At 34.0% G+C, this 15166-nt stretch overlaps 2 protein-coding genes and 1 pseudogene across 2 annotated transcripts; all 3 read right to left on the reverse strand.

Annotated features, from left to right (window-relative positions):
• Positions 1-206: 206 nt before the first annotated feature.
• LOC107415976 (PR5-like receptor kinase) lies at positions 207-2353 on the reverse strand. Its single transcript, XM_048471245.2, has 2 exons — positions 1617-2353; positions 207-1527 (listed from the first exon to the last, which is right to left on the reverse strand). The coding sequence occupies exon 2, from the start codon at positions 1454-1456 to the stop codon at positions 428-430; it is 1029 nt and encodes a 342-aa protein (XP_048327202.2). The 5' UTR covers positions 1457-1527; positions 1617-2353; the 3' UTR covers positions 207-427.
• Positions 2354-3148: 795 nt separating this feature from the next.
• On the reverse strand, positions 3149-4057 carry LOC112491346 (LEAF RUST 10 DISEASE-RESISTANCE LOCUS RECEPTOR-LIKE PROTEIN KINASE-like 2.1). Its single transcript, XM_048471249.2, has one exon. The coding sequence runs from the start codon at positions 4040-4042 to the stop codon at positions 3164-3166; it is 879 nt and encodes a 292-aa protein (XP_048327206.2). The 5' UTR covers positions 4043-4057; the 3' UTR covers positions 3149-3163.
• A 1952-nt stretch (positions 4058-6009) lies between these two features.
• LOC107416010 (PR5-like receptor kinase) lies at positions 6010-7255 on the reverse strand (annotated as a pseudogene).
• Between the last annotated feature and the right edge of the window lie 7911 nt (positions 7256-15166).

Here is a 15166-nt window from a genome sequence, read left to right on the forward strand (position 1 = left end):
AAATTTATAATCAAATCTAGATAAATTCATTACTAATTTCGTTTTTCTAGGGGAAGTTGCCATGTAACTTACATCAAATTTCTTTTGAATGTTTCCTAGTCTTCGGATGTATTTGCTACGAGTCTTCAAGCCACACCTAACAATCGCACCTATATGCAACCAAACCAAGGATATTGCTGGCCCCATCCCCCCAAAAAAAAAATATATATATATCAACAATAATTATGGAAATTTCCAATTTGCCAATGGTCCGTACAAAAAAATTTAGATGTTCAGCTTATACGGGGAAATAGCCCCCAAAGCTACATCAACCGGGATTAGCATACAAATACATTTGCCATCTCCGGGATATGGAACTGAAAGAAACCAAAGATAAGGCTGAACCTAAAGCATGATAAATCTATTACAAAAGAAAGAAAATGGATTATTATGATGATTCTGTGGATTGTTGAGGGGATCTTGCTGGAGAAAACAAGAATGGCTTTGGTGGAATCTGGACATGTTGAAGTTCTCCTTCTAGCATATCCACAACCTTAGTCATTGGTGGTCGATCTGACGGATTTGTCTGAATGCACCAAAAGCTCACTAATAGCATCTTCCTTGCTATTTCTTTTTCTTCCTCTGTTGTGACTCCCAAGACTCTTAAATCTTTACCCAATTCCACATCTTCATAAATCCAATAAGGAAAGTAAATTTCACTATTATGAGAAACTCTAGGATCAATATTCCTTCTTCCTCCAACCATTTCAAGAACCAACATTCCATAACTATAAACATCAGATTTATGAGACACTCCACCAAAATTCCGACTGAATACTTCCGGTGCTATATACCCTACAGTTCCTCTGGCACCCATCATTGACACAATACTCTCCTTGTTTAACCATAATTTGGCTAGACCAAAGTCCGATATTTTTGGACAAAAATCTTTATCCAAAAGAATGTTTTGAGGCTTTATGTCGAAATGCAAAATCCTTGTGTTACAACCACGATGCAAGTATTCTAGTCCTCGTGCAACACCAAGAGCAATTTCATGCAATGTTTTCCATTCTAGGCACCTGGTTGTACTCCCATCTTCTTGATTAAATATGAATTTATCAAGTGAACCATTAGGCATAAAATCATAAATCAAGGCTCTCTTGTTCCTATCATAATAAAATCCAAGAAGAGTGACTATGTTAATATGAGAAGTTCTACCAATGCTAGCAACTTCATTTATAAAATCTTCTCCATTGCTCTTAGAATCTTTTAGAAGTTTCACTGCAACAAGGCGACCATTAGGTAGTGTTCCTTTGTATACACAACCAAATCCTCCTTTCCCTATTATCTCTGCAAATGAGTTTGTCATTTTCTTGACCTGTGAATAACTGTATTGCTTTGGTGCAAATGAACTATAATTCCTCATAAACGCCTCCACATCAAAATCCTCTCTACTGTCTTTCTTCCAAAAGATCATTGCTTCTCTCTTATAGCTATATAGAATTATAGCAAACACTATCAAAAGTCCAACAACAGCTGCTGAAATGCCTAGATTCAAAAAAGATATAAATTTAAGTTATACAATATATTTCATTTTACCATTGAAAAATAAGAAAAAGAGGATGGTGTTATTTTACCTATGACCAAACTGCGCTTTGAAGATGATTCAGCTCCTGCAAGAAAAAGGTAAAATTAAAATTTAGCAAATTAGATAAATAGAAAAGGAATTTGAGGTACCGTTGGAAATCCCTTAGTCATTATGTTCCATTTGTTTATATATATCTGTCTTTCTAAACAAATGAAATATCGTGTTATATAATGAAGTACGCGTCTATGTTAGTTTAATCATGTAATGTTAGTTCCATATTTCCATGGAGCTTTAAATCCTCTGCTATGTTTTTGCTTAACTTTTCAATTAAGCCACTCATTCATATTTTCATTTTAATCCAAGGGACAAAAATAATGGCATATAATCATTATGTAATTGAAACTTATTAATATAAACTCAAAAATGTTTAGGTGGTAAACTCTCTTGGCATAGTGCTAGGGACCTAAAGATCAAATCTTGTCACATAAGTATCCGCCCTGTGTTTGGATAGCAGACGAATACATCTGAGAAAATATATAAACACTAAAAGACGTAAACCAAGCAGTTCTAATCAAAGAAAAAGGAATATGGCAACCTAGACGAAATCAACAAAGCTTGGGGTTTGAAGTCAAATCCAATGTAAAGGTCTGTTGGCAAAATTCCCCCTAAAGTTAACACAAAAGATCGGACTAAATTCCTATTTTGATCCAAATCACTTCCTCTCCAATCGACGAGAGTCTTTCATCAATCATAAATCGCAATAGTCCAGTTCTATGTCTCTTAATTAGCACCTTGAAATTAACTAACAAAAGTAATAAAATTAAAAATTAAAAAAAAAAAAAAAAAAAAAACAGAACAGAGGAATAACAGGTCATCTCTATGAAAAGTCATTTTAAAATATATATGTATATATATATATATATATATTTACCCTTTATTATTATTTCAAGCAAAATTGTCTACACATGGGGACCGAATTTTTCCTTAAAAAAATGTAAATATTTTAATAGTATTGACCCAACAGCCGCCTAGTTTGCTTAATTGAATAAAGATCGCACATGGATTCCCCAAAAAAAAAAAAAAAAATAGTTTTTCTTAAAACTACTAGCTAAAAAGTTAATTATTGGTATTAATGGAGACAAAGAAAAAGTAGAAGTGATTTTAAAATTCTGATTTTATATGTTAAAAGCAGCCAGACAAACAGCAATCGTAACTCTGAATTAGAACAAGTTGAATGATGGAATAAACAGACAAATAAAAGGCAGAAATGTGGGACCCAAATGATAATAATAGGTGGAATGGAAGAGGAGAAAATATAATATAGACTAAAAGAGGTGTCTGAAACCGAGGAATTGAATATGGCAAGGTAGACTAAATCAAAAAAAGCTTGGGGTTTAAAGTCAAGGCAAGGTAAAGGTCGGTTTGGCAAAATTCCTCCTAAAAACTTAACAAAGAGTCGTATTGAATTCCCATTTCGATCTAAAATCACTCCCTCTAATCGACAAGAGTCTTTCGTTCACCATCGATCGCAATGTTCCAGCTCTATCTTTTAACTAACAACTTAAAATTAAAAAAATAAAAATAAAAATCAAAAAATCAAAAATTGCAGGCATATGTACCTGTACTGTTTTGATTTTGATAGCAGACGAATTCTTCAGAGCCCCGGTTGTAGCCACAGCGGCTACCATTGCTTACACAGCCATCGCACAAAGAATCGTTGGCATTCCATACCAAACTAAACCCAGCATCCACCACCGCTTTTATGAGAGTCTCATTCGACGCAGTCGCAAGGTTTCGTAAAGTGGTGGCTTGTGTTTGGGAAACATTGAGTACCACACTTCCCTCGCACCTTCCAAGTTCGCTAGGGATGTTGCCCGGTGTCCCGCTGAGGTTTTCGACAGAGTAGAAATTAACTGTATTTGATCCTCCGGACTCGCTGCAATTGAAATGGGGTAGTATACTGGTACCATTTGGGGAATCACATGTATAGAAAAGAGTCAATGGTTGAGTATCTGCGGTGTAATTAAACACGGTGGTATCTAATAAGGTGGCGTTACGGAGCTCTGTTTTACAAACATCTCCAAAGTAATCCGCTCTAACAGCCAAAAGAGTACGCGTATCCTGATTCATTTCAAGCACTCGATAAGCTTCGGTATTTATTGAGATCTCTGTGACTCCGTCGACGCAGCTTAATTCGAACTTTGGGTGGCCACACTGTTCTGGCCGATCGGAGCCCCAAAATGGATAGCTTATATTCTGGATATTACTTCCACAGTTGAAGGGTTTGCCGCAGTCGGCGTAATTGTCAGCGAACGAAGACGATGGACCATGGATTAATAAGATTACTAAATGTATCAAAATTAACAAAGAGATGTTTTTCGAAGGATTGGGATGCATTTTGTGAGGCCAAAAGAAAATCCTCTCAAATGTAAAGCCCATTGCATTGCATACGCTTTTATCCAGTTGAAATGTCATTTGTTCCGCACTGTTTTTCTAATGCACTAAAAGCCAGCAAACTATTTATAAATTTTTGTGTTAAATAATATTTAGTCTACTTTTCCAAACAAAGATGTATCATCTATCTTTAATTTTCAACAAATTCAGCTCAATAATTTCGATTCATAACCGTGTCTTCAGTACTCTGTTTTCTACTTTTCTTTTTCTTTTTCTTTTTCTTTTTTTGTCTTCCTCCTCTCTCCATACTTTGGCCTCTGTATCAACTTGCTATTTAATTTAAATTTTCTCTTCTTTCTTATAGCTGTATTACAACGTAATGTTAAATTAGTTGGTCTCAATTGAAGGGAAAAAGTTTAATTTTCTGTGCCACAGTAAAATATGGTTAAAACTAAAGGGACTAAGATTGTATTAGACCAAAATCTTATCATCATGACATATGAACATAATACACTGTAAATATCAAAACTAACTAAAAATTATTAATTAATTATTTAAATTTTCCAAAGGAATCTGCCAGGCAACTTAAATAAAATTAAGGAAGCTGCCCGACAACTTAAATAAATTTTTTAAGTTTTCAAGTCTTCGGATGTTTTGCTAGAAAGTCCGCAAGGTTCACCTACCCGGATCTTGCAAAAACCAACTTCTGGTATGTTTCACTAGTATGAGACACTCTAGGATCAATATTCGTTCCTCCAACCATCTTAAAAAATTAACATTCCATAACTATATAAGCAGATTTATGAGACACTCCATCAAAATTCTTACTGAATTCTTCCGATGCTATATATCCTGCAGTTCCTCTAGCCACAATCATCGACACAACACTCTCCTTTTTTAGCAACTTGGTTGACTTAATTTTCAACAAATTAAGCTCACTACTCTGTTTTTTTTTTTTTTTTTTTTTTTTTGGGGTTAATTTTCCCTCTGTTTTCCTTTGTTAAGTTTCTTTTCTTTTTTTCTTTTGTTTTTACCTCTGATGCAGCAATAATTTCAGCATAAATTATAAAGATAAACTTACTTTAGCCTCTATGAATATTGCCACATTAATTTCCTATGTTTTTGACAATGACCATTGAAGATAACCCCTAGATCTTAGATTGAAAATTTGGTGATGAAATCCCTTTTCTTCAATTTATCAAAAAGTATAAGGCACTTTATTTCAAAGAATATATATATATATATATATATGCTAGCAGCTACTATTTTATTTTCCCATACAAATGATGTCAAGATTGAATATTCCATCTTCAATATTAGAATATAGAGGCACCTTTTTATATTTTTTTACTTATAACTAATTTTTATCAAAATAAAATAAAACAATAAAAAAAACAGCATAATTACTTATGTTAGGAATCATATATATATATATATATATATTAGATTAAAATTTGGAGATGATGAAGATGAAAGCCTGGAATTCATTTTTACGTAGATATGATTAGGGTGGAGAAATGAAGTATTCATCAATAAAATGAATTACAACAATATGTTGAATGAAATCTTTAATTTTTTCTTTTTTTTAATTTTTCAAAAGATGAATTACAGCATAATATAGAATTCATGGGTTCAACTAGTAAAAACTACCTTGGTTCGGAAGAAGATATTTTTTAGTGCCACAATTAACATTGTTTACCCTCACCCACAATATCAAAAAAGTCAACCATATTGCTAAAATGTCAATATCCAAAAAGTTGATAATCAAAACCAACTAAATTAAATATTTATTTGATTTTTACTAGGGAAGCTGCCAAGTAAGTTAAATAAAATATTTTGAAAGTTTCCAAGTCTAAAGGAAATTTTGCTACAAAGTTTACAAGCTACGCCGACCCATCGTACCTAGTCTATCTACATGCAAACAAAAAGTAATTTCCACATGCTGACTTCTGGGAGGTCAGCACCCAACTCAAATGTATTTGAAGTTCCATAGTCGAATGGCTTGCTCTGATTATGAATATTCTACATAATACAATTTGCCAAGAGTAAGTGCAAGTTTCTCTAAATGTTCAATGTATAATAAAGCTCAGTTTGCAGTGTCCCTCCCCACTAAGATCTTACTTTTTTGCTGCTAACACAGAATCGACGCTCAACTTCATTTTCCATCCCCCGCACATGGAACCAAAAGAAACCAAACAGAAGACCAAACCTAAGCATCACATTTATATACAAAGGAAAATAAGCAAATCGTTGGAAAATAAAAAATCTGTTAAGAGGGAATTAGATACTAAGAATACCTACTTCTATTATGATGATTTTGCAGATTGTCGAGGAGACCTTGCAGGAGAAAACAAGAATGGCTTTGGTGGAATCTGGATTGATTGAAGGTCTCCTTCTAGCATATCTACTACTTTACTCATTTGTGGCCGATCTGATGGATTTGTCTGAATGCACCAAAAGCTCACGACTACCATCTTCATTTCTATTTCTTTTTCTTCCTCTGTTGTGACTCCCAAGAGTCTTAAATCATTACCCAATGTCACATCTTCATAAATCAAATAAAGAAAGTAAATTTCACTAGTATGAGAAACTCTAGGATCAATATTCCTTCTTCCTCCAACCATTTCAAGAACCAACATTCCATAACTATAAACATCAGACTTATGAGACACCCCACCAAAATTCCTACTGAATACTTCTGGTGCTATATACCCTGCAGTTCCTCTGGCACCCATCATGGACACAATACTCTCCTTGTTTAACCATAGTTTGGCTAAGCCAAAATCAAAGATTGTTGGACAAAAATCTTTATCCAAAAGAATGTTTTGAGGCTTTATGTCAAAATGCAAAATCCTTATGCTACAACGACGGTGTAAGTATTCTAGTCCTCTTGCAATGCCAATAGCAATATCATATAAGGTTTTCCATTCAAGGCAACGGGATGCATTCTCATATTCTTTATTAAATATGAATTTATCAAGTGAACCATTGTGCATGAAATCATAAATCAAGGCTTTCTTGTTCCTCTCGCAACAAAATCCAAGAAGAGTGACTATGTTGACATGAGAAGTTCTACCCATACTAACAACTTCATTTATAAAATCTTCTCCATTGCTTTTGGAATCTTTTAGGAGTTTCACTGCAACAAGACGACCATCAGATAGTGTTCCTTTGTATACACAACCATATCTTGAGCTGTGAAGAACAATATTGATTTGTTGCAAACGAAGTATAATTCCTCATAAATGCCTCCACATCAAAATCCTCTGTATTTTCTTTCTTCCAAAAAATCATCGCTTCTCTCTTATGTATAGATACATAGAATTATTGCAAAAAGTATCAAAAGTCCAACCGCAGCTGCTGAAATGCCTACATTCAAAGAAAACAAATATTTAAGTTATACATTATAGTTCATCTCACTATTGCAAAATAAGAAAAAGAGCACGGTGTAATTTTACCTATGACCAAATTCCGCTTTGACAAAGATTCTGCTACTGCAAGAAAAGGTAAAACTAAAATTTAGCGAGTTGATAAATAGAAAATGAATTTGAGGTACCTTTGGAATTGGAACTCCCTTAGTCGTTCGTTTCCATCTCTATCTTTCTAAACGGAGGAGATGTCATTTTATATAATTGAAGTAAGTGCGTATGTTGATTTTATTTCCAAGGGGATTAAATCCTCTGCTTGTTCTTCCTCAACTTTTCACTAAATAAAGTAAACGATTTTTTTCTTTTTTTTCCCCCCTAAAAATATGAAAAATAAAATTTGCGTCTGTATCAAAGTTACCAACCTGTGTTTGCATAGCAGACGAATTCATCAGAACTCAGGTCGTGGCCACAGCGGCAATAAAGGCATAAAGCATCGTTGGCTTTCCATATCAAACCAAACGCAGTATCCACTGCGTTTGTCAGAATATCATTTGACGCAACCGTATTGGATTCCAAAGTGGCAGCTTCTCTTTGGGAAATATTGAGTACCACAATTCCCCTGCACATTGCAAGTGCTTCTGGGAGTGCGGGGTTGCTGATACTTGGTGGGAAGTTGCCCTCAGAGCTCATGTCTGCTACTGAGTAGAAATTGATGGTATTTGATCCGGACACGCTGCAATTGAAACGGTTTGAAATATTGGGCCAAAGATTGGAACCACAAACATAGAACAGCGTCAGTGGTTGAGTATCTGGACTGTATTCAAAAGAGGGGTTATCCAAGGTGGCGTTATAGAGCTCTCTATGACAAACAACGCCCCAGTTATCTGATCTAACAGCTTTCAATATAGAGCTCTCTATGACAAACAACGCCCCAGTTATCTGATCTAACAGCTTTCAAAGTACGTGTTCCCTGATTGATTTCCAGCACTCTGTATTCCTGCGAAGAGATATTGATACACGCAACGTTTTCTGTGCAGTTCAACTTGAAATCTGGATGGCACAATGTTTTGGCCGATCGGAACCCCAGAATGGATAGCCTATATTCTGGATATTACTTCCACAATTGAAGGTTTTGCCGCAGTCGGTGTAACTGTCCGCCGACAGAGACGATGACCCATGGATTACTAAGATTACAGCAAGTATCAAAATTAACAACAGAGACGTTTTTGGAAGGAGGGGATTCATTTTGTGAGACCAAGAGAAAATCGTCCGAATGTAAAACGCATTAATGCATGGCACAAAATTTTATCCAGTTGAAATGTTATTTGTCTCCAACTGTTTTCTGATGTGCTAAAAAGTCAGCAAAATATTTATAAATTTTGTGTTAGATTATAATTAGTCTACTTTTCCAGTAAAGATGTTTCTATGATCCGTTGAATGTTCAACAAATCAAGCTTGATAATTTCTTAAAACGACTTGGTTGATTCAAACGAATTCATATGGCGTGTCCAGTACTCTGTTATTTCTTTTCCCTTTATTTTCTTTTATTATTATTGTTATTATTATTATTATTATTATTATTTTCCTCTGATGCAACAAATATTATAAAGAGAATCGTACTTTAGTCTGTGTAAGAATTGCTTACTAATTACTATTATTTTGCAGCAAAACTCCTGGACTACAACACGGTGTCAAAACCAAAAGGTAGTAAAATTGCAGGGATATTTGCAGTTTTGCACTCTGAATTATATCGTATTTTACGCATTATATCCTAAATAATTTTTGCATTTTGCAACTTAAACTTACTAAAACCTTGTGCCTTGGTCTTTTTAATTTTCTGTCAAAATCTTTAACAGACTTACAGTGTCCACATGAATAAATATAAGGTTATAAAGGTCTTTTTACCCATTAACCCACCTTTTCCCATTTCTCTTCTCATACTTCCAGCTTATCTTGATTTCCTCAACTATGGTTTCGCTCTCTCTCTCTCTCTCTCTCTCTCTCTCTCTCTCTCTCACTCTCTCTCTTTCTCTCACTGAATATATATGCTCTGCTCATTAGTACACAAAGCACGCCTGTCGCTCTGCTTAATTTCATGGGAATATGAACTTTGAGTACATCTCAATAAATATAATGACAAATAAAATTTTACCCAAATGAAAATTAGCTCTGCCCAGGATAGCTATAAATTGTCCAGTAGCTTTTAGTTTAATAGAGATTTTTTTTTTTTTTGTTTTTAATTTTAGTTTAATAGAGATTTTTTTTTTTTTGTTTTTAATTTTAGTTTAATAGAGATTTTTTTTTTTTTTTTTTTTTTTTTGTTTTTAAGGCTACCTTTACCACCATTGAACTTGAATCTGTTTTCAATTACTACCATCTTTTTGGAAATTTTCTTCAGCAAAAGCAGTAATTATCTTGTCAAACTTGTTAAACCAAGGCAACTAATCTTAAAATATTGGCCTAGTTCGTATATATATGTATATATACACCCATAATCATATAAGAAACATTCTTAATATATAGAAGTATTTATCAAGTAATCTTACGTGTTCAAAATGTGATCTCCTGCCTTAAGAATTATGAATTTTGCATAGTCTTTGATTGTAAGATGTAACTTGGCTAAATCCTCGGACTATTAACTTGTATTTCCAAATTTCAATGTAATCTCTTACGACTTTTCTAAGTTCAGGTTTTCTTCGAAAACCCACTTGCTCCAAGCAAGTTCACAAGATTTGAGCTTGATTTTCCAGCAGAGATGGTGGCAAAATAGGGCAGTCCGGATCCATTTACACCGGCTGCCCAGTTGAGGAGCTGCTGCTCGTTTTCGGCGTGTCCGACCTGGTCTATTAAGGGCCTGTATGGAGGACCGTCTGAATCGGACTTGGAAAAGATGGTTCTTGGGTTTCAAAGGTGGCGTTCTTTCTCGAGCTTGGTAAAGATGAGGGAAGAGGGTTAATGAGTCTAAAAAGACTTTTATACCCTTATATTGTACTCGTTCTGTTTACATGTTACCTCTGTTAAAATTTGGACAGAAAATAAAAAAAAAAAGGACCAACAGCGCAAAGTTTCGGTAAATTCAAGATGTAAAATGGAAAGGAAAAAAAAAAAAAATTGTTTTCAGGTGCATTATATAAGACTCGTTATCGTTCAAAGTGCAAGAGTGCCAACTTTGTAAAATTGTATTAAACCCAAAATATTATAACCCATATGCACCGTCTAAATGACCATATTACATCCAAAGTTTTTTTAATAAAAACTAACTAAATTGATTTTTCTAGGGGAAGTTGCCATGTAACTGACATCAAATCTCTTTTGAATGTTTACAAGTCTTGGGATATATTTGCTTAGACTTTTCAAGCTTCCCCTACCAATTGCACCTATACGCAAGCAAACCAAGGAGATTGTTGTCCCCATCCCCCCCACACCCCAAAAAAATAAATAAATAAATAAAAATAAAAAATAAAAAACAATACAGAAAATCAAAAGAAAGAAAAATCAACATTACTTTTGGATATTTCCAATTTGCCAACGGTCGGTGCAAAATTTTTTAGATGTTCAGCTAGTACAGGATATAGCTTCCAAAGCTACATAAACCGGTATCAACATTAGACTTCACTCGCCATCTCCGCGATATGGAACTGAAAGAAACCAAACAGAAGGCTGATCCTATAGAACGATAAATCTATTACAAAAGTAGAAATGTCAATTTGCCCTTCATATACCGAAAATCACTATGCACAGTCCCTAATGGGGTGGTTTTTCCCCTAAAAAATGAGACCGTAGGACGGGCTCGGGATAAATCTTTAAGCCCCGAATTAGGGATGGGCTGGGATCGAAAAATAAAGAAATCGGCCCGAACGCAGCCCAAATATATTTATTTATTATTAATTTTTATATTTTATATATTTTGACTATTGTATTTTTTAAGAATGTATTTTATCATAATTGTAAATTTGATCCTTCATGTATTTTCTTGTATTTTTATTACATTTTAGTCACTTTATTTATATTTTATTTATAAAAAAAAATTATATAAATTTTTTTAAAAAAATTATATCAATTATAAAAAAAATAAATGGGGAAAACCACTCCGTCCCATCCCCCATTGGGAAATTCCCATTCCCGCTTCGCATATAAAGAAACAGAGAAACCGTGGAGATGAGATGAAAAATTCCCTATAGGAACGGGAATGGGATTTAAAAAACCAGTCCGCTGTGCCCCATTAACATTCCTATACAAAAGAAAGAAAATGGGCACCAGGCCGGCTAAAGGCATAGGCCACTATGGCTCATGCCTAGGGCCCTACAAAAAAAAAAAAAATGAAAGAAACCAAACATGGGGCTGAACCTATAGAATGATACATCTATTACAAAAGAAAGAAAACGGGCACAGGGCCGAGTCTAGGCATAGGCCATTAAGGCTCACACCAAGGGGCCTACAAAAAAAAAAAAGAAAAAGAAAAAGAAAGAAACCAAACATAAATGCTAAACCTATAGAATGATAAAGGGGAATTTGGTCCAATACCTTTTTTTAAAGGGCTATAAGTACATTTGCCCTTCTCATCTCAAATGTTTTTGTTTTGCCCTTTAATTTTTCAATATTTCTAGATTACCCTTTTCAAATATAAAAGAAAAGGAAAAAACTAATGAGACATATTCCATTTTTTCTCTAACCTGGACGGAGCATGAAGAAAAGAAGAAGAGAAACTGAGAGAGAATCAGGTCGTTGCTAGCGATTGGAGGCAGAGAGAGGTTAGCACCATTTGAATCGAAGATGGAGAGAAGCCACCTCAAGTCGCCGATTGAGGATTCGAGAAGGTTCGCACTTTTCGGAAATCGACAGTGGTTATGTGGCGAAAACTTGATGGAGAACACCATTGTGCTTTCGCTTACGGACCAAAGTGAGGGCACGATCGAAATTCCAACACAAAAGAAACATTTGGGGTGAGTTTTCATTTCATAAGAAAAAAAAAAATACACATTATAACTTTTCATTTCCCTCCCCATTTTTTGTCTTTCCTGCTCTTCTTTTCTCTTTTGTTTCTGACATTTTGTCTAAACCATGGTAATTTCAAGCTACATTGTCCCCGAGTATCTCCTATAATTTCTCATCAATTTCTCACTTGAATCGGGTATTGCTTCAAAAAATTTTCAAAACCCATGCAATTTTTTTTTTTTTTGTTAGGTCATGGAAATAGGAGAAACTATGATTTGAAGCTCAGTCCAATGGGATTCCTTATAAAAGGAGGTTTGGTGAGCTTTCAAACGCTAACTTACAATTCTGCTTCAAACAAATTTCATACTACGAGCACTTTGGCTAATTTTATATAAATCATTTGTATTTAAAAGCTAGACAAAATGTGGTATGCATATTTCATCTTAAACATAAATGCATATATCGCACTCAAGCATTACTATACATAATTTGAAAAGGAAAATTGATGACATTATTATGGTATGTGCTACAGTGACAATAAAAAGGATAACTTTATAAATCTTGGAGAGAGCAATAGGAGTTATTGTGAGAGAAAAGGAAGCCCACGCTTATTTGTATGATATTAAGACCAGTAATTATTTTCACCTAAAGATGACTACCTCAACCAAAATAGTGTAGAATATATAGCTGGCAATAGCTGAATTTAGCGTAATCCTCTATGGAAAGTAGCCCTATAAGTACTGGATTCTGAGGGAGGAAAGGAGGAAGAACAAATGGTACCTAGGGTTAATCTATCTTGTATACTTCCTTTAATAGACTCTGGACATTCAAAACCTCGTGCATACATACTGAATATTCTTCATCATTTTGGTGTCAGGTCAGTCATCATCCAATGATTGTTGCTTGCCACTGTGAGGGTAAAGGATGGAAATTTTGGGGTGATAGCAATTTGAAGACTAAATTTTAGGGTCACTCAATTCAGCTCGATCATGTTGTTCTTTTAACGATGGAATTTGACGACAGTGAAATTTTTCAATGGAGTAAGGTAATGACTAACGATTCGACTAATATTCCCCTTTTTTTTGTTTTTGTTAAAAAGAAATATTTTTTATATTATTTATTCTTTGTTGTGTTTCTGTTCTTTTTTCTGCCTGGTTACAATATCAATTAACAACCTTATATTAGGAAAGCTCTATTGTGACCACTATGGTACAATGCGTATACAGGGGAATCATAACTATTCATGCAAGCTGAAATTCAAGGAGCAATCTATCATTGACCAAAATCCTCACCAGGTATTCTTTTTTTATCTTTTAATTTTCAAATGCTTTACTTGCATATAGTTTTATATGGATATTTGGAAGTCTTCTTGGATGACTGAAAAAAAGCATGGCAATTTTTTTCTCTAGGAACGTAATTTGGCATAACTTCTTCAATTGTTTGGTTTGTTTCTTTGTGGAATGAGATATAATTATGTTGTTTAATAACTTTAATTTAATTTGGCTGAAATTATACTTGGTTGAGGCTATCAAATTATTGAAATCTCTCTCCATATTTGTTGACAAAGGATTTATTTTATTTTATTTTATTTTATTTTATTTTATTTTATTGAAAGCCTAATATATAATAAAGTCTGGACAGCTTATAATCCCATTATATTGGATATATAATTCCATTAGTTTCTGAATATGATGATACCAACTTCGAATCCTCCAAAGGGGTTGGAGTTGACAGCAACAGAAATTTTTATTAGTTAATCCTTTATGGGAGTTGAAGTTGTCTGCAAGAACAATATGTATGGATTATGAGAGGCGAAGCATGAATCATTTTCTTACCCCTTTGGTTTTATTTTGCTTCTAGAAGAAAGCCTTTTTTTTTTTTTAAATAAATACATCAAACCAAAGGATTCTATTTTTGGGTGAACAGAATGGATTGAGGGTATAGATTCTATTAATAAGTACTATAATATTGTTAACAAGCTTAAGGATTGTTCTTTTAAAATTATTGCTGTTTTTTTTTTTTTGGGTCAAGTACATGGTTTAGTTCAAGATAGAAATGAAAAAACGATAGTAATACTATTTGGAAAATGGGATGAGAGCATGCATTATGTGGATGGAAATTGTTCTGGGAAGGGAAAAAGATTGGAGTCTTGACCTGATGGCCAGTTGCTTTGGAAGAGGAGCAAGCCACCCCAGTTTCCTATATAACTTACCACACTTTGCCATCACCATGAATGAACTCACCCTTGGATTAAAGGTAGTTTCGGTGACTTCATTACTATTACTTAATGCCCTGGTTTGAAACACTGCACTGGAACATTTTTTCTTTCTTTTTTTCTTTTTCCCAGTTGCATTTTTAGCATGGACATGAATTGATGACAAGAGATTTTAGAACATGCAAACAAAATAAAATCATTCAAGTGCTTTTAATTTTACTATTGTGTGAGTGGATGAGGACTTCTTAATCTTGATTTTAGTTGCAGGAAAAGTTGTCCCCTATAGATTTAAGGCTCAAGCCTGATCAAAAGTATCTAGACATTGATTGCTACAACTTTTTATCCCTGGCCACATGTAACATACATTTAAGTAACCGTTGTTGTTAAATTATTCATTTAAGTTATAATTTAAGTTATAATTTCCTGAAGCTTGTATCTCAAGGTACATAACAACATGTTGATTATTATGTTTTCTTTGTAACTTGAGAGTCAATTGGCTTCTAGGAAACCAGAAATACTACTTCGGTTGGGGAAACCAGAAAAGCATATATGGAAAGCACCATCGTTTGATACTGACTAAAACCCTTGAGTGGACCTTAAATTGGTGCATACTATAGAGCATGTTTGACAGGTATGTTAAACTTTATCGTGCATTTCTTGTCATGGATTTCTGTTCATATTTAATAT

The sequence above is a fragment of the Ziziphus jujuba genome, chromosome 4 (genome assembly GCF_031755915.1).
Source record: "Ziziphus jujuba cultivar Dongzao chromosome 4, ASM3175591v1".
Taxonomy (NCBI): Eukaryota; Viridiplantae; Streptophyta; class Magnoliopsida; order Rosales; family Rhamnaceae; genus Ziziphus; species Ziziphus jujuba.